Source organism: Anastrepha obliqua, chromosome 1 (assembly GCF_027943255.1).
Source record: "Anastrepha obliqua isolate idAnaObli1 chromosome 1, idAnaObli1_1.0, whole genome shotgun sequence".
NCBI classification, from domain to species: Eukaryota; Metazoa; Arthropoda; class Insecta; order Diptera; family Tephritidae; genus Anastrepha; species Anastrepha obliqua.
Genome location: NC_072892.1, coordinates 62,594,464 through 62,619,409, shown reverse-complemented (window position 1 = coordinate 62,619,409; position 24,946 = coordinate 62,594,464). Strand labels below are relative to the sequence as shown.

Below are 24,946 nucleotides of genomic sequence, written 5' to 3'. Positions count from 1 at the left end.
TTCACAGAGCGTCGATTTTCGTAATAGAATTTCGCGATTTATAAACGTTGATGAGGCGTCAGTCTTTCCATGATAAAATCTCAATGAATACTAAAAAAAGTATGTATGTATTTAGTTTGACGGTAGTCGCGCGTGATCTGTCAAAAACAAACCATATCGAAAAAATACCTCTGATCACCCTTTACTTAGCCATCCACTTAAATTTATAGAAGAAGTAATAAAAACACAGTGATAATTTATTATCTCATCACGTTCATTTTGCATTTACTCAAACGCTTTTTATTCAAATTTTCCAGCCTTTTTCGCATTGTTTTTTCATAGTTTTTTTTTTTTTTGTGTATAATTTAGCAACTTGGTAGTAAATATTTATTATTTAATGCTTCCTTATTTCACTTTCACTTGTTTAACGTTTTGTGTTTGTATATAATATAGTATAATTTGTAGTTGTATTTATATTTTCATTTTACATAATATTAAAAATATAGTTTATAATACACTTTTTAAAAAATTATTTTACATAATACAGACTTGCAGCCAAATAATATCGCAATATGCAATATTTATTGTCCCTTGAAAAAGAAAATATTCAAATATTCATTAAAAATTGTTGATAAAATCTTTGAAATTTATTTTTCATTTATTTCATACAAGGTGGCGTAGAATTAAACATCCAATTTGTGTTATTTTTTTTTTTTGAAAAATTTGAAAACAACAAAAAAATGATTTTGAGCACTGGAATTCTTTGTTTGTGCCGGAAAGCTCTCCATTGCTTGTCTGTATGTCTTTTTTTACTGATTTAAAAAAAAAAATTTTAGTGATGGAAATCTTTATTTTGATCTCCATAGTTTGCCTGTGTGTCTTTGTTTTCTAAATTAAAACAAAAGTTAGTTATTTTGAGCGGTGGAAGTCTTTATTTGGACGTGCTCCATTGTCTGTCTGTGTCTTTTTACTAAATTAAAAAAATAATAATAATTTTGAGTAATGGAAATCTTTATTTGGGCCTTTACACGCTCCATTACATGTCTGCATATGTGTGTGTGTACATACTGCAGCTACCCAGTTCACAAGTGTAAAATATGGCTGGTTTTTGCAAAAATTATAAATTACAGGGTGATTAATTTTGCGCCACCCTGCATGTGCATGCAATCTAAAATTCGTTTTTTTCTACTTTTTTCAATTTCGCTCTTTAATTTACTTACTGCTCCCCTTTGTTGTACAACTTTTGCTCCTTAACATTTTTCCCCTCTTTCTTTTTCAAGAGCCATTTTGACAATATGGAAGTTTTTTGCTTGTGTACATACATACATATATACATATACATATGCACTTAGACTCTATTACACATTTACACAGCAAACATATTTATGTTGAATAATTACTTTTGCATAAATTACAGTTAGATTTTGTATAAATACATTTTGCAAGCGGCAGAGTTGCCTGTGTACGTTAAACTCGTCCAACAACTAATTGTACATACATATTTCACTTTATGTGTATGTGTTTGTTTGCGGGTGTAAAGTGATAAATTCGTTTCATATTTTTATTGTACATATTTATTGAGCGTTAATTTTTCAAATATTTGTAAATAGTTAAGAATTGGTAAAGTTTTGAAAACAACCAGTTTTGAAATGCCTTCAAAGCAGACGCCTAAAAGTCGGCTATGCAAATAACTAAAATTGCTCGCATTCAGTTTGCAGTTATTTTATATGAATTGTGTGAGTTTTCGAGTGCGCCTACTTTTCGACAGCCCGCTTGGAAGCATTCGAAAACGTTTAAAGGTTCGTAATTCACTTTTTCGGTATTTTCCACAGCTCTATTGTTTCTTTTGAGTTTTCTTTGCAAAACTTACTTGTTGCCTTAGTTTAAAAGTCAATTCCAGCCATTATTTAAATTTATATTTTTTCTTTTTTGCTATTTTACAGTATGTTTAAAATTTTTTGGTCTTAGATTATAAGCTTAGTGACTATTATAAATTTTTCAATTGCTCTATGTGCTAAAACTAATTGAGAAAAAAGATAAAACATTTATAATAGTTGAAAAGTGCTACAGTAACAAATTAAAAGTTAGAATTTTACTAAAAGCTTGGAATATGCGCGTACTAGTAATTTTTAGCAAGGCGGTGCATCCTTTCATGGATCCTTTTCGGAAGCAAAAATTTCTTTGTTCTACATGTGGAAAGTTCTTTGTGTTTTTTTTTGCTTTTGGTTTTTTGTTGTTGTTTTCGTTTTGTATCATCTATGTACGTATGTAATTAATTATATCTATGCATGTGTACGTATGTATGCCTATGTATAATTATGTCTTGAAAATTTTGAAAATAAAATTTCCTTAAACACTGCATTTCACCTAAGAAGTCCTATGTGCATAAAAAAATATCGTTAAAACTCATATTATAAAAAATGTATAAATTCTCGTGTTACGAATGCAAGCGAATTAACTAATAACTGCAAAGGAGGATGAATGATAAACAGTCGAAGTGACGAATAAAAGTTTAATTGACGATTTGTTGCTCATTAATCGACTAACTATCGAGCATTTAGTCGACTAACGGATATTTCAATGAGCTGAAAGCGAGCATCCGTTTGATTCTTATAATCAACAACAACCAACAATCGTAAATTGAGCAAATTGAATAACGGTGAAGTCCCCGATTGCATGAATTGCATTAATCAATTAGAATCAGTTACTAAATTGGAAAGCTATCGATTTCGCCGCGTTTGAACAGCTGCACAACAGGCTAATATACGCATTTCACTGCCCATTTTAACCAGCCGATTAGTTTTTAGTTTACTTTTTTAGTTAAACTTATACTAACTTATAATTACAAAAACCTACAGCTAAGTTGCGCCTATGACTTGCAAATACATTTAAATCTGTGTTTCTACACAATTATGGTATTTTAATTAAATATTAATTAATTTTTTGTAACTTAATTTTAAGAGAAAAATTAAATTCTTTGCATTGGAAACGCCAACCCCGGCAGGGATTTGCATACAAACAATCACTTCGTTGCTACTCAAATACATTATCATCAATTCCTAGAGTTCCAAGTTGTAGTATAGCGCCACAAAGACACACAAATCGGTAATTCTGTACAAATGGCGATTCGCTCGCTCTTTTGCCATCACACCATCTCCATCTCCAATAACACTAGTTTTTGTAATAATCGCTTAAAACCTCACTCACTTCTCTCATTCTCACTCTTTGCAAGCATTCACCATGCGCTTCCTCCAATATCAGCAAATCGAATCAATCGACAATTGATCTTGTTTTATCGATAAACGTCGACTACTCGATGGTGTCTTTTTCATAATACTACCCCCGTTACCATTGCTTTTATCATGACTGGTATTATTGTTGTTGTTGTTATTGTTATTCGCCATAAGCGCCGTAGCCGGTGAAAGCGTATTTGGCGTGGTGGTGGTGGAATTAATGGTGAGATTGTTGGTGCTGCTGCTGCTGCTGCTGCCGGAATTCGTTTTCTCATTAATACTATGTAGATTTGTGGAGAGTGCCAGCGAGGGTAACTGTATCGCTGAGCCGCCCACTGTGAATGAGGGTGGCACATAATGATAGCTGCCATTGTTGCTCCCGCCACCGCCACAATTTAACGGTTGCAACTCCTCAGCCAACACCCCATTGGGGATGGAATTGTTGCGTGTGTGCAAACGTGAGTCCAACGACTCGTCGCTATTCGGATCCAGTCGATCTACGGATATGGTAGATGGAATATGCATTAGGCCGGCGGAGAAGGCGCGTTCTACAAGTGAGGAGAATATGAGAAAAGTTAATATTAGTTACTTTATATAATATGTATATGCATTTGTATATGTATCTATACACCCTATAGCTATTTTTAATTAGATTAAATAATAAATAATATAATTTTAAACGGAAAAGGCTTCTTAAGCCTCAATTACAAATAAACTTATTTGATAGTAAAATAATAAACAAATAAATTCGTTTTTAGTATACCAAGAACTCCTTCATTTATATATTTAGGATAATTTTCTCCATGTCTTTTGACTAGCTTAGTAATTATAATCGTGATTTTAATGCTTGTAGTATACATTTGCTGGCGAACTGCCTCAGATGTGCGGCGAAGAATATACTAGTAGAGTATCAGTGTGATTTTCGCCGCGGTCGCTCAACAACTGACCTGACAAAAAAATTTAAGGTGTCCAATCTAATGCAAAAGCTTGAAAGGTGTTACAAGTACAACAACGATTTCAAACAAGCTTTTGATAGCCTCCTTAGAATCAGAATCCTTCAAGCAATCATGAGGCACGGTATAAAAAAAGAACTATTACACTTAACTACGGCCACCCTTAACAACACCAAAGCAAAAGGCTTTGTGCAACAGTCAAACTCCGAACAATTTATCATCGAAAGGGATCGCAAACAAGACGAATCCTTATCAACATATCTGCTCAATTTACGTTTGCACTACGCAATCAAGGACGATGTGAAATGCGGTCATTTATTCAGCCGCTCCGACCTAACCAACAGAGCTTTCTATTCTAAATACAGTATTTACAAAACAATAATAAGACCAGTTTTTACGTATGGCTGTGAGTCATGGGTAATGTCAATCAAGAATGAACAAAATCTCCGAACTTTGCAAAGAAGAGTCTTACGAAAAGTGTATCATCCAATCCGGTTTGGGGAGGGTTGTTATAGAATCAGATAAAACGAAGAGCTGCTGCGGATTTGTTTAGAGGAAAATGTACAGTTCTTAGCAATTGTATGTGAAATTTTGTGTGTAAATTTTGTTTCAATTAAATGTCCACCACGTCCACGTCTACAGGTAAAATCCGCCAAACGGTCGATTTATGAATTGCTAAGAACGTCAAGATATCGATATTGAAGGTTATTCAGCAACACTTTGCACTACAGCAGAAATATTCTCATCAGAAGATCCAGTTTTTGATCTGTCAGTCATTTTTTTCTCCTCGGCAGAACAATTTTCTTGGAGTTTTTTCACAAACCTTTGAATTTTCAGCTCATTCGGATGATGTCCACAAAAAAAATTACGAATTTCGCGATATGTTGTCTTAAAGATTAACCATTTTTATAATACGATTGAATAATTTTAACGCGTTGTTCTACCGCGTCTAGCAGTGTCTTCCAGGCGGAAGTATTGGCAATAGGGGAAGCTTGTAGGCTACTAATCGCAGACTTTTCTTTTAAGGGCAATATGGCTATTCTTTCGGATAGCCAAACGCCAATGCAGGTAGTGGATTCGGCTGCAACAGCCTCTAAACTGGTGAAACAAAGCAGAAATAGCCTAATCACCTTGAGCGTAAACCATACCGTTACTTTAATCTTGACTCCGGACATCGGAACATTGAAGGAAATGAAAAGGCAGACGAACTAGCAAAGAATAACATCGGTATTCGCACCACTGGCTGAAATCAAGAATGCAATTTTTTCAAAATATCTCCGAATAGCGCATTGCAGATGGAGAGATCAGACGACATACAAAGTAAGTAAAACATTGTGGCCCACCCAAAACCACCACAAACAAACGTCAACATTGATAAATATGAAACGAAGGGGTGCCTGCAGATTCATGCCAGTGATATATTATATTAACTGGCATTAGTCCATAGGTGAGCAGGCAGCCAAAATGGGCATCCCTTACAATATATACTGCCTTACTTGTAATTTTTGTAATCAAAAGGTTTTTATTGAAATATAGCGCAAAGTATAGAAAAAGAAAGTATAAAAGCAAAAATATCTATCCGCTGTGCCTGCTTACAAGTGAATGAAAGGAGACAGTAGGAGTGCATTTCGACAGGAGGTCTAAATAAGCCAAATAAGGTTGCCATGTAACTAAAATATACATATTATAATTATAATAATAATTATACAGTAATCAACCGAAAAAAAGGAAGTTATCTTCCACTTCCTCTGTGAGTGACCTGCCTCTGGAAAGAGAGGACGTTCACTCTTTACTACTACCGTCTATTTGACATTTTTTATAAAAAAGGTGCCGTCGGGGAATTATTCGCGACTGACATCTAGACGTCACTTTTAAAAGACCCTTTATTAGCCCGAAAATATCTTACTGGCTGATATATTGAATGAAAATGTTTCGACTCTAAACTCACAATCGATACAAACTTGTATCTGGAGCAAAGAAAAATCGATGTTCTTCACCACAAGCATGGATCGCTAAGATAATTAAGATATGCATATTTTTAAATGAAACTTCCGTCAAATATGAAAAAATCAATTCTAGAAGTCAGACGTACTTTAATTTTGAACCTTTGCCCATTATTACACATTATTTTCGTCCGAGATGACTCCTACTGAGATTTTTTTTTCAATATTTTTGTGGATCATTTTAACCCTTTAAAGACCCTACAAGATTATTATTTCCCAAATTTTTAATAATAAGAGGCAAAATGATTCACGCGATTAAAAAATATTCTGTAAAAAGTTTCAGAAAAACATGGGCAATTAAATTTTGTTATTAGACCATCGAATGCAATATTAACGGCAATATTAATGGCAAATAAGGTTTTATACTAGTTTTTGCAATTAATTGGACCCGGGATTCGCAAAAGCCGAAATTTGCATTTAAATTAAGATCTATGGCAATGGAAGCATTTGCTTGGCAATGAAGAAGTAAAATTGAAGCAACATAGTTGATGAGTTTCTGAACGTATCTTCGGCTTTGGTCCATTAAAATTAGTGTTCAATACCTAAATTTTAGCTTTTTCCCCACGCACCGAGGGCAAGTAAATAACGAACAAAGTAAACAGATAGACTAAGAAAGTAAACCAGTGCAAACAAATTTTTGAAGTCAGAATAAATCGTGCACGATACACGAGACTACTGTTGGTCTCTCTAAAAACTACTTAAATTTCTTTAATTTATTTTTCGACTCACCTAAACCCAATTTAGAGTTTTTCGCATACTCCGCCTTCACATCATCCAACTGTTTGGCGCTACACAGTGGCGTATCCACGTCGTAGGTGTTATTGAAAAGCGTGTAGTCCACTTCATACTCTCCGGTCTCCTTGCGAAACGAGACCACATTCACGAAACGATGACCCCAAAGGATCTCCGAAGGCAGGTAACTGCTGCGCGCCTGTGTCGTCATGCCAGTGGACTCGATGACACCCTCTATAAGACATGATTTTGAAATGATAAAAAATCGTACACTAGAATTCCATATCAATTAGGCGGCGCACTTACCCAGCATGCAAACAACTTCAAAGCGTTCCTTCAGCATATCGGACGCCGAAAGCATATACAGCGGACTATTTCGATCGATTTTGTGTACGATCGTCGTTGGCCAAATGAACATTAGACGATCTTCTCCACCGTCTGCACCGACTGTTAGCTCCTGTTGATAGAATGGCAATATTTCACCCTCTTTTGTGACCTGAAAGCATAGAATTTCAATTGAATTACATTTATTATATTTCTCTATCAAATTTGGTACCCACCTTCTTCCTTATAATTTGCGCCCGCACATGCGCCTCAATAATGTGACTCTTTCGCATATCACCCACCCGAAACATCAGACATGGCACCCCATCCCGATGACAAATCACAGCATTTCGCGAGAAGAGCAACGTTTGTGCGCGCTTCTTTGGACGCGACAATTTCGCAAATACAATGCCCACCATAAATGCTTGTATGAATACGCCCAAAATACATTGTAAACACATAATGAATATCGCCTCTGGGCACTCCTCCGTTACATAACGATTACCATATCCTATTGTTGTTTGTGTTTCCACCGAATAGAGAAAGGCTGAGACAAAGCTACGCACCTCCGTCACACACATGCGATGCGTCACATTCTCATTGCGTTCGGGAAAGAAATCACGATTATAGATAAATTCGAAATCGCCATGCGCATACGCGATCACCCACCACACAAACGCAAAGAGCGCCCATGAGATGAGGAAACTGAGCGCAAAAACAAGCATCGTCCAACGCCATTGTGCATCAACCAGCGTGGTAAATATGTCCTGTTTGAAGAGAAGAGAAAAAGAGAGAATGAAATATTGAGAAAATAAAATTAGTTTATTAATTTCGAAAAGCGGATTTCATTATAAAATAGTAGGAGAAAGGAGTATCGATTGACTATAGGAGGGGAACACTTTTTCATACATGCACACAAACATAATAATGCTACCAATACTCTTTGTTACCGGGAAGAAGTAGGCTAGTCAACTACTTCGAATCTGAGTAATGTGTTCGAAATCGAAATGAATAATGTTTTCCATTCCGAGACTATTAATATTCTGCACCTTTAAAATGGTTGCACCTGATTCGATCATCTTATTTATAAAACCGGAGAGAATTACAAAATAAGCTTGAACACACGAAACTTGTGGAAATTAGTCCCTGCTTAAAGTTGCGATTAGTGGTGTCGTACCGTAAATGATTATATGTGCCACACCCCAGCGCCATAGCCATAACCGTAGCCGTATGTATTTATTGAATTTTGGGTTTTCCCCGTAACTGTAAACAGATGTGAAATTTTTTACATTTGTTTTGATATTTGCGATAAAAATTTGAATATTACACGGTGGGCCATATAGCGTTTGCTTTTTGAACCACCTATTTTTTGAGAATGGTAACACAAATGACATGTCAAATGAGTTCATAATTTACTTAAAAGGTTTGACATTTACGAAATGGAACGCTATACGCTTGAACAAAATTGGGAAATATTGAAAACCTATTTCCAAAGTGGTGAGTCTTCTTCTTCTTTTCTGATTTTCACATTGGTGGCTACGTCAATAAGCAAAATTGTCGGATTTGGGGCTCAGAAAATCCACACGTTACTATAGAGAAGCAAATGCATCCACAACGAGTCACTGTTTGGTGCGGTTTTTGGTCTGGCGGTATCATCGGGCCATTTTTTTCGAAAATGAGCGAGGAGCCGCGGTTACAGTAAATGGCGAGCGTTACCGTGACATGCTCAACGAGTTGTTTCCAAAAATTAAAGAGGATGACATGGACGACATTTGGTTTCAACAGGACGGTGCAACTTGTCACACTGCCAAAGTTACACTCGATCTTTTGGCTACCGTTTTTGAAAACCAAATAATCAGCCGAAATTCCGATATCAATTGGCCGCCTCGGAGCTGTGATTTAAGCCCGTTGGACTATTTTTTGTGGAGAGCCGTTAAGGACAAATGCTAGCGAACCATCCAGAGACGATTGATGCTTTAAAACATGAGATCGAAGTCGCCATTCATGAAATTGGAGCCCAAACAATCGAAAATGTGCTTAAAAATTGGGTTGATCGAATGGCCTACTGTAAAGCCAGTCGTGGCAGTCATTTGAACGATATTATTTTTCATTCATAAATGACAATGTTCAACCTTCAAAATAAAAAAAAAATTTGAAAAAATATTGATTAGTGTTTTTTTTTATAGCCGATTCAAAAAGCAAATTTTACATGGCCCACCCTTTAGAAATGAACGACGAAAAATTAATTGAATGGCGTAAGAATGCAAATGTTGTCATTAACTTTACTTCAATATCGGCTGTTTTTGGATACAGCACAACTAATCGACAAATGCTGAAATGATGTGGCCTTGGTTATGGTTACGGCTATGGTGGCACTACTAATTGCAGCTTAATATATGAAGCATCAAATCATCAGCTAAAAATTCGGAAGTTTCCGCAACAATCGTAAAATCTGCCATCATAATATCGCTTATTGGATTCTTTGGAATAAGACTTGGTAGTACACTGCCAAGAAAGTCATCCAATATATAATATAATTACTATATAGGCTGCAAAGAAGTTTATGCTTTTGCATTACGGGTGCCATGGATACAACCTCCGGCGATGCCCTAAATGCTATGCTCGATTTACTTCCCGCCAGACCAAAAACCGCACCAAACAGTGACTCGTTGTGGATGCATTTGCTTCTCTACAGTAACGTGTGGATTTTCTGAGCCCCAAATCCGACAATTTTGCTTATTGACGTAGCCACCAATGTGAAAATCAGAAAAGAAGAAGAAGACTCACCACTTTGGAAATAGGTTTTCAATATTTCCCAATTTTGTTCAAGCGTATAGCGTTCCATTTCGTAAATGTCAAACCTTTTAAGTAAATTATGAACTCATTTGACATGTCATTTGTGTTACCATTCTCAAAAAAATAGGTGGTTCAAAAAACAAACGCTATATGGCCCACACTTTATTTAGTCCGTTAATGTATGCAATTCCTTGTTCCGTCACATGGTAAGCGACCTTGTGGCAGCAACAGAAAAATTTACAGTTAACAACTGGTACGCTTTGGGTGTCCATGTAAGTTGTGAGCACCTCCACGCACACTTTGCATCATACATCAACGGATTAATAGAACTAACGAAAGATCAAACGCGCCTTTTCCCTATTACGATAGTTTACACTTAAATTAATACACCCTGAAGCACAAAATATGCGTAGCTTAACAATATCGACTTAGCAGCGCAATAAGTGACGCATTTGCAAATGTGGAGCGCGCGCGTATCCTTGTCGTCCACGTGCAATCCAGATTAAACCAATGCGCAGAGGGGCAAATAACATACGCACAGACAACCTTACAGAATAGTATTTGTAATTTCACTCACGTAACAGAAATTACTTATGTAAAATTTCGCGAGTGCGTGTGAAAAGCTCAAGATCTCAAGTGAAAAAAGAAACTAGCAAAAAGTTCAAAAAAACGAAAATGAAAATTCTATACTATAGCACACAGAAAACGACGAACGAAATGAGGTTAAAACTATAAAAAGATTAGCAACGCCAATAACAATAAGCAGACACAGTGGCACGGCGACGACACGTTGGCTGCAACTGCAAATGAAATCGAAGGCAATCTTCGCAATGCAGCAAAGAGATGCGGTTGCTGCCGCAGCAAAATCGAGAAAAGCGGTGAACATCTTTTAGCTTATGCAATTCGCCAGTCGAGCAGCAGCTGCGAGTCGTTTTACGCTGGCAAAGTTGAAAGGACTTTTAAGGACATGCACATGGAATAGAGGCAGGCAAAAGGGGTGCATGGAGAAGGCGTGTGGAATTTAGGCCTTCGAGCGAAAGGTTGCCTGATAGCTGAAATAGAGCAGAATAGAGCAGAAACGAAGTGAATAAATACAGAACAGCTGGCAAAATAAAAGAATGACAAAGTGCTGTTGGCAACGCTAACAGTCCGTGTAGCTGTTAATAGCAGCAAACTGGCAGCAGCCAATATTAGCAGTTGAGAGGTTTAGCTGTCATAGCAGCACAACAGTCACTTCGATAGGTAAACAATGAATACAAATTAGTATGGATGTGCATGTCTTCAGCTGGAAGAAAGGTGAGACGGTATCTTTGAAACTAGAATTTTCAGAAGCTATTCTCGTATTCAGAAAACACTCGAATTTTAGCCTAAAAGCTACAATATTTTGTACCGTTTCTTCACAACAAAGCCCCAAATCTTCGAAAAAAAACCTTTAAAACTAATTCAACCTCCCAATACTTTGTCATTATCTGTATATAAATGTAAATTTTTAAAGGAAACCAAATATAATAAAAAGCTCGATTGTCAATTTTCGGTTTAAATATGAAATCAAATAAAGGGTTTTCCAATAACAGGTGTTATTTTGAACTCGATTGCGCTATCGGGAGATCACTAACGATTTTTATGGGCGGAATTGGATGGTATTGATCTGGACAACGTTTATTTTCAACAAGACGGCGCTACATGCCACACCAGGAACGAAACCATTGATCTTTTACGGGAAAAGTTTCCGGACCGTGTTATCTCTCGAAGAGGTGATCACAATTGGCCACCGAGATCTTGTGATTTATCACCTTGTGACTTTTTCTTTGGGGCCACGCGAAATAGAAGGTATACGCCAATAGCCCAGGGTCGATTCAAGACCTCAAAGATGGAATTCGTGAGACTATCGAGGACAGAGGGCAGCCACTTGGCAATCCGGTTATGGAAAATTTCATGAAAAGAATATTGTCCTGTAAGCGTCATTTGCCTGATGTTATTTTCCACTATTAACGGCATGCTTTCCTCTTTATAATGAAATAAACATCCGATCATTTATAAAAAAAAATCGCATTTTTCTTTGAATATCAAAATAATACCTCTTATTGGAAAACTCTTCATGTACCTTAATGATCGATTGTGCACAAATAAAATAGCTCAACAAATTTTGTGTGAAAAAAAAGAATCTAACTAATATATTAGCAATGATATCATCAAAACCTTCCGGCCTTCATGCCTGAACAAGCGCCGAATACTGGGGCTTAAAGACGTAATTCCGGCATACAAAAAGATATTCTAAAACGCAGATCTTTCAAACTCCCCTATGTCCTCGAATGTCAGGCAATTGATATGGCAAGATTTCTGCGGTGGAAAAGTGCTTTGATGGAGAAAATTTATCTAGCCACTTTGAGAAAAGGAAACCATTTTTAAATCCATTAAGAGCCAAGAGCAATAGGCCACAATAGAGAGCGCAGTGGACTATGGTTGAAATGAAATTTGAAAAGGTCGAGTCACGGAGCTCCAGGAGATTTGGTGGATCCTAAAGCACTCAGGCTAAAAAGCCCATTGTACTTAAAGCTCTGGAAAAAGGGTAGATAGTCAATAAGGGAAGGAGAAAAGTATCAGAGAAAGAGATAGGAAAGAATAGAGACAGAGATAGAGATAGTTAGTCCTGTGAGAATTTTGAAGATTCTTTGGCAAATCTGTAAATATTAGGCCGGTCGATTTGTGGGGAGGCAAAAAAATCGCCCATTGCTCTGTGAAAATCATATTCTAGGGATCAAAATAAGAAACTTTGCCGAAGGAACCATACCTCTAAAACGAATTCTGATGTCCCCCAATTTGGGTCGAACTTTTTAGTTTCTTTTCTCATGTAAAGGCCAAAAATGGTGATATTTTGAAATGATTGTATGGGGAACCCCCCAAGAGAGTTCCAGGGGGTGTGCCACTGACATGGGTGGATCGGCCGTCCAAAGTTAGTGGGGGTCGGTCATACATTTGGATTCGATTGGAGCACTCTAAATGGGTCAAAGTGGGATTTTTCGTTCGACCCAAATTGGGGGACATCAGAATTCGTTTTAGAGGTATGGTTCCTTCGTCAAAGATTTTTATTTTGATCCCTAGAATACCATTTTCACAGAGCAATGAGCAATTTTTAAATCGACCCGCCCTAGTAAACATCCTCCAGTTTTAGAGAACGAATATTAGCCGTACTCTAGCAAAGGCAGGACACTCACAGAGAAAGTGCTCAGTACTATCCGTCTCCTTCAAGCATGACAGGCACACTGGGTCCTCAATGATTCCAATGGTGGTCATATGCTGACCCCATGGGTTGTGTCCTGTAATGATACCGACCATCAATCGAACGTCTTTCCTTCTAAGTTTTAGTATAAAGTTTGACAGGTGTCTGTTCGGACTTGTCACAAAACACTTAGCAGTTCTGCAGCGTTCTAGACCGGACCATCACTATTTATGTAGATTGCCTACATAGTCGCTGATCCAATTCGTGATTCCGGCGGAACTGATTCCAATTATTGGCTCTGGCCCTTGTGGGGAATCGCTGATCCATGGTTGGCCAATTCGTCGGCGATTTCGTTTCCTTGAACACCGGAGTGTCCCGGAACCCATATAAGTACAAGCCTGTTTTGTCTTGCGGCAGAATTAAGCCTTGGTTGCCTTGGACTATGGTTCAATATTAATAAAAAAATAATAATATTAATATTTAAATCAAAAAGTAAATTCGAGTTTTTTATAAAATATTTGTCAAGCATTCGTTATATGGATGAAAATACCCAATGACGTTATAAAAAAAATAAAAAATTGTCAAAAAGCAACGCGATTTTTGAGCTGTCTTAAACGTGTACTTTGGTATACTAAAATTTAATGGGCTATAAATATAGATCCCAGAAAGTTTTCTAAATATTCTGATTAAAGGGTGCAAAAAATTGTACGAAACTTCTTTGAATTTTTTTTCTAATAATTTGCACAAACTTTGAAGCTTGGATTCAGGTGGTTTTCATATTAGAATCAACTATGTATGTTTTCACAAAAAATTATTAAAAATAAGAAAAGCAAAATAAATTGTTAAAACTTTTTAATAACTCTCTGTGTATATAATTATGAAACGCGCTTTAAGCTGCAAGTAGTGCAGTAGCCATCGCGCCATGACCGTAACGATAACTAGAGCCACAACATTACAGAATTTGTCGATTAGTCACACCGTAACCATAAACAACTGATATTGAAGTAAAGTTAATGATAACATTTGCATTTTTACATCGTTCAATTAATTTTTCGTCGTTCCTTTCTAATATTCAAATTTTTATCGCAAATATCAAAATAAATGTAAAGAATTTCACATCTGCTTACGGTTACGGGGAAAAAATCTAAATTTAATAGATACATACGCCTACGGTTATGGTTATGGCGCTATGGTGTGACAACTAAAGGGTGATTTTTAGCTATTATCTTTTTAAACAGTTGGTTTAAACAGCTGACGCACGTTTCGTGTTTTGTTTCACTGTCAAACATCTTCAGTTTGGTCTATAATTTAACCATGAATCGTCTTGCAAACGAACAACGCTTGCAAATCATTGAATTTTATTATAAAAATGCGTGTTCTGTTAAGAAAGTTTAAGATCCACTTTTTCATCGAAGAATTGTGTTCAGCGACGTAGCTCACTTTTGGATCAATGGGTACGGAAATAAGCAGAATTGTCGATTTTGGAGTGAAGATCACCAGAAGAATTGCAAGAGCTACCAATGTATCCATAAAAGGTAACAGTTTGGTGCGGTTTATGGGCTGGAGGTAACGTAAGTGTGCTGCGAATCGTAACGTAAGTGTGAATGGTGAGCGCTACCGTGAAATGATATCCAACTTTTTTTTTGCCCAAAATGCAAGAGCTTGACTTGCATGACATTTGGTTTTAGCAAGGCGGTGCCACATGCCACACAACACGCGTAACAATGGACTTGTTGAGAAGCGAGTTCGGTGAACATTTTATTTCACGTTCGGCACCTGTCAATTGGCCACCCACATCGTGCGATATAACACCTTTAGATTAGATTTTGTGGGGCTATGTTAAAGCTCATGTCTATTCAGACAAGTCTGCTTCAATTAATGCATTGGAAGACAACATTAAAGCATTTATTTATATGTGAGATACCGGCCGAAACATTGGAAAGAGTATGCCAAAATTGGACTAAGCGCAGTCGCGGTTAACATTTGCATGAAATAATCTTCAAACATTAAATTATATGGACTGTACTATCAATTTTATATAAAATGTCATGCATTTTTCTGAATTTTACGTGTGTTTTTTTAAAAACTTTTCTATAGCTCTAAAAAACCACCCTTTATAATCGTTTACAGTGACTCCCATATGTTTGATCAGAACAGCTGATTGCTATGGTTGCGGTTTTAAGGTAAGGCGCCACTGAAGGCAGGTTAACGGCGCCGTCTGTCTAGGTTATTAGTTCTTATTCAAGCAGATACACAGACTGTCGGGCGTCACAGCCGTCACTTTGTCATCATAATTACAACCTTTTATTATTTTAATGGATCTGACAAATAAATTCTCTCACAATAATACCGAGAAACAACCATTTAAAAAGAAAAGAAAAAATGCACTCAGAGTTTTCGCCAAATTACCAGACGGTAAATAAGCAATGCCTGGGTGATATACGGCGTTTTCAAAGGTACGACTTATGACAAGATGCATGGATTTTGCACATTTTAAAAGGCTACCATTGTGAACGAATTTCTGTACAACTCAACAAATATTAGCGAGCAACAAACGTAATCAACTTATATGGCACCGAGGGTTTTTTCCTCTACTCAAAACTAAAATTACCACATCGACACACACGTTTTCCGACGACTTGCGAAGAGTAAGGAATTCGATGCTTAAAAGAGCCTTTGAAAAATGTTTTGATATTTGAATTATTCGTTGGCAAAAGTATATTATTTTGAAGGCGTTGCAAATTTCATGAGAAAGTGAATGTATACCACCTGCAACAAAGTAATGAAAGGTATAAACATTTTTGGTGCCACTCATATTTTTTCAAATTCCCTACGGATTCGTTTGTACGTACGTCTATTCCATTCATTTCCACATTAATGTTTTTTCTTGATTTTTTTTTTTTTGTGCGCCACTCACCTGCAGATACCTGCGTCGCCGTTTCGCCACATTGCCTTGAACCACATTACACTCGCCATGCTTGAAGATAACACGTTTTCGTACACGTCGCGAACTAAAACGTGTCTGTCTATACCTGCAATGACAACAAAGCGGAAAAACAACAAAGTTTGTGAGTAAGATAAGCAATTTTAAAATTAATACCTAAGTAACGTAAGTATACGCTTAAGTGTACTTATATACATACATATGTAAATGAGTTTCTGCAAAGCCTTGCATGTCAATTGGATTAAAATATATAGAAAATATGTTTCTGGATTTTGTTTGCTTATAGAGCAGCATGAAAAGGAGCAAAGATACGCAACAAAGAAAATGCTCAGCTCTAGAAAAATGGCTCAACTAAAACTAAGTACCTCCTAATACGAGGGAATGACAATTTGAAATTACTTATGCGCTTAGTTGAATAATCTCATTTTAATTCTAGTATTTGCAAAATTGGCGCCTTTAATACGTAAAATAAATATTTTTAAATAAAAATCAATAAAGTTTCAGATAATAATTAAAAGTTATTAATACCAAGGGGAAAAAACAAGTGATTTTATAATTAAAGTAAATATAAAAAGTAAATAAATATTTAAATGATGAGCAAAGTCAATTAAGTTTCTATAGTGAAATAAGAAGAATTCGTTCAATGCCTTGCCTGATCATTTGTGTTTATTTACATATACATACAGATGTAGGTTATCAGGGCTACACCATTACTATTGGCTGGCCTTTTCTTCCTTCTGAAACAAATTCAAGTTTCTATAGTAGATACTTTGTGCGGAAGAAAAGGCGTGACATCTCAGCGAAAAATTGTCAAAACTCAACGGTATTTTCTAATAACCTGAAACTTGCATTTTGTTATACTTGAATTCAGTGGGCTATAAAACTGCATACCCAGAAATATTCCACATTTTATTCTACTTTATGCGGAAGAAAAGGGTGTCATGACGCAGCGAAAAAAATTATTAGAATTCTATGGGCTATAAAATTGCATACCCGGAAAAATTCCTAAAACTCCAGTTCAAAAGTTGAAGGGTTCGAAGAAATCTTGAAAATAAAAAAAATTATATTTACAAAGTTTGAAACTTTGCGTTATATGGCAAAAAAAAATTAAAAATTTTCTCAAAGTTGAAACGGAAATTCTCAACTCAACAAAAAAACTGTTTACTATTTTCTTTTTTAATAACTTGCTTTTTTATAAAAAATATAGTTTATACTACAGCAAAAACCATATAATTTAAAGTTTCAAACTTTGTAAAAGTTAAAAAAAAAATTTTTTTTAGTTCTAAAATTTACATCAATATTTCAAACTTTTGAATCAATAAACAATAAAGTGCAAGTTTCAAGTGACTTAAAAATTGCGCTGATTTTTGACAATTTTTTTTTTTAGTGACGGTCTTGGCATTTTCTCCATACAAAAGAAATTTCGAGCTTTCGTTACATGGAAGAAACTGTAGAGCAGTGTGAAAAAAAATATAAAAAATCAACGCAAATTTTGAGTAACTTCAAGCTTGCATTTTAATCTAAAAATTTTTAAATGGCTATAAAAGTGCGCACGCGAAATTTTCCTAAAAATTCTGATAAAAAAATTTAAAATTTTGACGAAAAATTTTAGATTCTTTTGAAATTTTTTACAAAGTTTGAAACTTTAAGTTATATGGAAATAAGTCATATGGAAATAGTCAAGAAATCTTGACTAAAAGATTTAAAATTTTAATATAAATTTGTTGATTTTTTTAATTTCGTACCAAGTTTGAATCTTAAAGTTATATGGTTGTTGTTGTAGCACTCGTATAGTTTGTAGCCTTATAGTCAATTAAATCTAATGGAACTTTTGAAGAGTTATATCACTTCAAATCTATTGCATGTCCCCCACGTTGCTGTAAGAATTTTCAGCTAAATAAAGCGCAGAAAGGCAATAATGCCTGGAACGACTGATATGGAGTTTCAGCTTTAAATCAAAAGCTCAACGACCAACGCAAAATGTGTTTCAAAATAGCAAAGCTCTCCACAATCTCTAACTCTCGCTAATCTCTAACAGGTTGCCTGGGCATGGTGGCGTACCGGGAGCAAAGGTAGCAAGCAAACGAGTCTTTGAGAAAATAGTCTGCGACAAGACTTGGGGGAGTTGATTATAAACATTTAACTCACACCGAATTCGTCTACTCACAAGTTGAAAAAATGCTGCATCAACGATTGAAAGCAGGTGGGAAAAGTTTAATATACAGCGCTCACTTTGACCAGAAATCGTCAAATGAAGAATTCGGCACCTACTGAGATTTTCAAAAGCGAAGATAAGCGATTCTTCGCGACCATAATAAGAGCTCACTGGCCTGTGATCATTGACAGTCAGGTTTGGCGCGTCGCATAAAGATTACTGCTAGAGTCGCAGATCAGAAACCTTTTAAAGCTTTCTGGTCGAATGATGCACGCCTCAAATAATCTAAGCAGAGTTTTATTGAAAGGATTGTTTTAGATCACTTGTAAGCAAAAAAACTAACTATGCATATACAAGAACCGATCAATCTTAACGTATGGATGTGAGGTATGGACTCTTAAAGTTACTGACTGCGCGCTGATTACTAGCATGGAAAGACAAGTCTTAGGCCCACTAAGAATGGATGATGGTACCTAAAGAATCCGGTACAACTCCGAACTAAATAATTTCACTCAGAACGAGGCAGCTGTGCGTTTTGTTAAAGCGCAGCGCATAAGACGGCTAGGTCAAATTACCCGTATGCCTGCTGACTGTGTGGTGAAGAAAGCCATGACAGGAAAGGTAATGGGCGTAAATGCCAAAGGCAGACCAAGGAACCAATGCATAGACGCAGTGGAAAACGATCTCAGGGATTTGGGAATACGTAACTACGAAGCAAAAGCTCAAGATCGACCGCATTGTGAGCATTTCATGCACTCCGCATTATACAATGTGAAAGAAGAAGAAAGAATGGAATTGGAGATTTTTTTCTTTTCGAAGATTAGTTACAAAACTATTTGGAACTACATATATTATTTACAAAAAAATAATTATAAGCATCTTAATTTCAACATCGAAATAAAGCGAAAACAGGTTAAGTACTGTGAACTTCACCTAATAATTTATTAGTTATTAATTTATAATATAAGAAATATAGGATAATTGCCTGAATTTTTTTTAAGACCTAAAGATAAATGCTAATATATTTAAGTATACAATAAATTTTACTTAATTTTTTACTACTCTTTGGAGTTAATAAAAAGAAAACAAAATTAAAAAATTAAAATAAAAGTTAAAAAATTAAATAAAAATAAAAATTAATAAAATATTTTACCACAGCAAGCTTTGTAGAGGAAACCAAGTGAAAATCACAAAAACAAGCACCAATAAAAGCAACATTTATGCATAAATAAAAAAACAATAACTTTCAAAATCAGCACCAGTATTTCATAACCATTCGGCATGAAAGTGTTTTCAAAAATAATAAAACTATAGAAGCGCAAATCAGGCGTTGGTTCATTGACAGCGCGTGATTTCTGCCAAGCGCAGATGATAAAACATTTTTTATAGTAAAACTTTTTTTTAAAGTTCACCAGTTGGACCTCTTTTTGTTGGTAGTCTTACAATATTTTTGTTTTCTTACAAATAAAAGAGCACACAATTAAACACAAAAAAGCCAGATGAACACCAATGGCAAGTCTTTCACTAGCAAAGCTCAGCTTCTTGTGTCGAAATCTGCATTGCACCTTTTCACTGTTTTCCCTTCGCTGATTCTTTGTTGGCATTCTTATAACTGTGTTTTTCTAGCCTCACACCTTTATTATTGCTTGACTAACTGTTCAGTTTTCAATTCGTTGTTAATTTTTTATAAATATTCGATTTTAGTTTCAGTCTTTTTTGTTTCCCTTTTATCAGATTTCTTTTTTCATATACCTTAAAACTACTTTGCAATTCATGCCCGCCCTTTTCTATCTCAAATGTGGCGCTGCTTTTGAAAGAGAAAAATATATTCACTTTTTGTTTAGAATAAGCTTTCAAAACGGAATGCGCGTAAATGCCATGCGCCCGATGAATGTCAATGTCAAGTATTATGCAACAGAAAATATACAGTGGAAAAAATCAGGAAGAAGTAAGAAAAAAAAATTCCTTTAGATGCATTTGTATATTTTGTTAAAGATTTTCGAATTTATTTGCATTTCTTATTTTTGATATAATTTTTTTTTATTTAAAAATAAAATTAAGAAATTGCAAAAGTCAAATTAAGTTATTTAATTTAAATTTAAAAATTTAATTCAATTAGAAAAATTATTTTATTGTAATTAAATTCTTTTTTATTTTCATTTTCTAATTTATTTAATCTAAATAAAAATTTGGTTTATTTCGAAAATTTTTTTACATTAAAAAAAGTTTTTTTTATATTAAAAATTTTGTTTGTATAAATAAAATTTTTTTAATACAACATTTTTTTATTTAGAAGTTAAATTTTTTAATTTCGAAATAAAATTATTTAATAATTAAATCAAATTACATAGCAGAATTTAAAAGAAAAATGTGTATTTAACAAAAAAAGTTTAGTATTATATTTTCTCCGAATTGTCTGCAATCCTGCATGATATTTTTGATCTTTGATATATCTTCTTTAATTTTTTATCAATCTCGGTGTATTTTCTAACAAAATATTTTGCCATATTTTTTTATTTTCATAGAATTTTCTGCACTTTATTTATTATTATTATTCTATGCTCAGTTTAGATACATTTAGATTTATTTCAATAAAAAAAAAGTTTTGGATCTATTGAATTTTCTACACTTCCTACTTAATTTCTTGAGTCGAAATCTAACTTTTAGTCATTATTATTTTATCTTTGGTTTCAAAAAACTTTTGTTGATGAAGGAGTTCCAATGGTTTTAGTTTTGGGTTTTTGTTAGATTCTTAAAATTCATAGTCCACTGTGTATACATATATACATATAATAACCTGTGGTTCCGCAAGGCAGCAACGGGCCACTGTGTATAAACACCGAATAAAATCTTTTTATAAAAAAATTATAAAAAATACACTTCGCTTATTTACTGAAAGAATGTCATAATCAGAAATACCAAATTATTGAGAAAAACGTCTTCAAAGTTTTAAATTCACTATGCCCTCCTAAGTGAAAGAAACGAAGATTTCCCACGGTAGTTGGTTCTACATTACCATGACGACCCGAATTCATATCCGGCCAGGGAGTGCCGCTGCAGCAGCATTCCCCGTAATGTGGGGGATGTTTATGCTGCTTCAGCAACAGTAAGAGCTTTTCGGCATTTTTGCATGCTTATCTTTTTTTTTCATTATGACACCATTGAAGTAAATAAGCAATGCGTATTTTTATAATGTTTTTTTTTTTTTTTTAATTTATAAAAGAAAAAATATGACAACTATGCACAATGAACTAGAAATTTCGATATATCGACATAAACCAAAAATTAAAACCGTTGGCTGATGAAGAAACCAATAAAATTTGTTTAATATACAGAAATTAAAAACTAACTAAAAGTGAGATATAAATGAAAAACTAAAAAACAAAATGTTAAGAATCGGATTTAGTAACTTGTTTTATATTTTGAAATTAGTTTTTTTTTTAATTTCACCGCCCTCTATTTTCAAACAAACTTCGTTAATTTTTTTTTTAAACTTTAGTTTTCACTAACACTATTACAATAAAAAATTATTATGCCTTTATGAACTTTAAACCATTTTTATTCACATTTGACTGCTTCACAATTTTTTTTAATTTTATATTTTTTGTTATCATGTTTTCCACCCTAAATATGTATATATGGATAGGCATATATTTGTTTTTATTTATATGTATTTATTTATATATTTCAAGCCATTCATTTGTGTTTCTAAACTGCAAGTCCCTGCACACGCGCCTCTTTCAAACTTCCGCGCACTTATGCCCGCCTTGAATAGAACATTCTACCGCACCATCTCACCGCTGCCGTCGGTTTTGAACAACATCGTTAGCTCTCAATTTCAAAACTAAATGCTTCAAAACGCATTTTCATAATTTTCAATGCACGTACAAATGCAGAATGCAAAAGCAATTCAAACACAATTGGACGGACGGATAGTTTTTCGTCTATCAAATCATAGCAATAGTGCGGCTTAGCGAGAGACGCGCTCGAGCTCGAACTCGATGGCCTGAGTGTTGGCATGTCGAGCTCTTCTGTCAACGCCGCCATTGATTACAATATGAAATATAACAATAAAATAATTGTTGTTGTTACACTTGTTTTGTGGTGTGCGAATACGGATGTTGTTGTTGTAATTGCTGCATTGTTTTATTGTATTGAATGCGTAAATACGAGCGCATTAGTGCATTCTCATTAGCTGATTAGTTAGGCTGACTTTTACTCTCTGTTTTGTTATTTTTCAGTTGCTGCCTCTGCTCGGGGTTTTGGGTGCATTGTTGGTTTAGCTTAGATTGCCTCTTAATTTTTTTGTTTTTTTTGTAATCTTCACTTGCTTGCACTTTTTTGTTGCTTAAGTCCTATATAAATCGCTCTCAACTCACGTAATGTGCTCACTATTATCAGTAGCCTCCAGCTGTGTAGGTTTGATTCTTAAACGGGTTTTTTTTGTTGTGCCTTTGTGTCTTTATCGCACACATTAGTAGCCGCCATACGTAGTGGGGAAATACTTTCAGAAAGTGACTGTAGCTGAATAATTTCGGAAATTATTTATTTATTATTTTAATTTTTTATTTTATATTACTTCTACAAAGTGAATAGTAAATGAATTTACGGAAAAAACTTCTTGGCTACAGCGAATACTTTATTGCAGAATTTTTAGAAACAAAATACTCATAATTTGTTGATAAAACAGAAATGACTTTGATGAAAATTGTTAGCGTTAAAATACAAAAAATAAAAAATAAGTAGTTTGGGTGAGACCCATTTTGGATAGTAATTTTGAAAAATACAAACCGTAGAGCTTTTGAAGTCGAAAGCGTTGACAACTTTTGAACTTTGTCGACAAATTTTTTATATAATAAATCGGATTTATTCTGTAAGAAAATGCAAGCACATTTCAGAAACAGAAAGCATTATTGCCTTCAGTGTGGAGTTAGGATTTTGCACTACTAATTTTAATTTATTTTATTTTTCTGAAATACAGCTGGCGTAGTACAAAAATAATAGCAATATTAAATATACAATTCAATGACAAATGCCATGAGTTTTATCTCAATAAAACAATGAATTAGCACATTCCATCACGGTTTAAATCTCTGCCAGTTTTATAAAAAATATTTAAAATCACAGTAATCCAATACCTGTTTCTAGAAAAATATTAAATTTCCTACAAAATATTTTTCATAATTTACCAACTTTCCTTAATACCCTTTATAAATTTACCAGAAATATCCTCTAGTCCCTTACAGTACATGAAATTAGCTACGAATTGAAAGTAACCTTCCACATCTACCTAAATTTTGATGCAATTGCAGGCCGACTATGCAAATTTTCTTTCCAAAATTGCATGCCAAAAATTTAAAATAATTGTATGTACTACTTTTCTGTTACTTTCACATATTTTCAAAAAAATTTGTTGAAAAAATATTTTCCTTGCACTGTCTGATGGCAGCTTTAGAATATTAGACTTGTATGGGCTTCAAAGAAAATTTTCCATTATTTTTCTTCCTATTTATAACAAACGGAAATACGGCTTGTGGCTTATTGTACAGTTTGGGGCTATCATATTATTTTCCATTTAATGTTCTAACTGACATATTTTTTTATTTTCTCATCACAACTTTTCTCGATGGTATAAGGAATTTAACTGCTACCATAGCAACCAAATTATTTTCATCGTTTATTAATTTTTTGTATGATGAGACAACGGAGGGCTTGCCAGCCCAACACAATTCTTATTTCAATAATTGCAAATAAGAAATGGTTGGACCTTTCGGAGTAAGTTTCAGTAAGTGGATGAATTAGTCACTTAATAATGGGTAGAAGATATGTCGCCAATCTTAAAGCAAGTGAAGCAAGATATCTGCTCCAAATTGAACTGCAAATAAACTGTAGTATTGCTGATAGCCAATTTGTTATGGTTTGTAGATTTTGTAAATGTTATCGGCGTGAAAGACAAACTGATTGCCCTTGCATGCCTTGATTATTTGTGGATTAGTTTTCGTAATTGTATTTAGAGAGCTCAAGTGCGATTACACATTGCTCAGATTAGCAATGTAATTTTTTTTTTTTTGGCATAAATCTTAGTAGCTGACTTCACTATACTGCGCTTTCTAAATTTCATGGGGTCCTCCGTTTTGTCATATTGGCTCCAGTTTTCGAGAAAACTATTTGAAAATTTGGAATTGAGAAATTGTTGCTGAGACTTAATTTATGTAGATCTTAGCTGATCCGATCTTGATGATTTTCAAAAATATTTGCACTTTCGACTCATCACTTCTCTGCTCGTTAGAGAATTACACTTCTCGCCAACCAAAAAATTGAAAGCAACAACAAGTTGGCTATAATAAAGCGACTTGCTTTGTAGCCACTTAGTTCACAAGCGGCATGCTCAAGCCTCAAGCCAGTGCTTCCAAGTATACGTAGATATATACTTAAATTTTATTTTTTTTTTTATTTTGCATACTTTCAGACGCGTTGCTATGAGAGGCAATGTATGTATCTAATGACATAAAAATTTAACGACATGTGGTGAGACGCAGGACACTTTCAAGGATGATAGATATCAGATATAAGGGTGGAGCAAAATTAATCGGGTGGCGCAAAATTA

The 24,946-nt window shown here is 34.6% G+C and overlaps 1 protein-coding gene across 3 annotated transcripts in view; it reads right to left on the bottom strand.

The window, feature by feature from the left end:
- Window positions 1-235: 235 nt before the first annotated feature.
- Window positions 236-24,946, bottom strand: part of LOC129239984 (G protein-activated inward rectifier potassium channel 3) — a 104,861-nt gene continuing 80,150 nt past the window's right edge. For 2 of the 3 annotated variants that reach the window (XM_054875521.1, XM_054875519.1), the window contains 5 exons: window positions 16,158-16,272; window positions 7,461-7,991; window positions 7,207-7,396; window positions 6,898-7,134; window positions 236-3,760 (listed from right to left, as the gene is read on the bottom strand). In XM_054875521.1, coding sequence (XP_054731496.1) covers window positions 3,237-3,760; window positions 6,898-7,134; window positions 7,207-7,396; window positions 7,461-7,991; window positions 16,158-16,272 — 1,597 coding nt within the window. In that variant the 3' untranslated portion in view covers window positions 236-3,236. Of the gene's footprint in view, window positions 3,761-6,897; window positions 7,135-7,206; window positions 7,397-7,460; window positions 7,992-16,157; window positions 16,273-19,492; window positions 20,133-24,946 lie in introns of those variants that run through there. The other variant, XM_054875520.1, reaches the window with a different exon arrangement.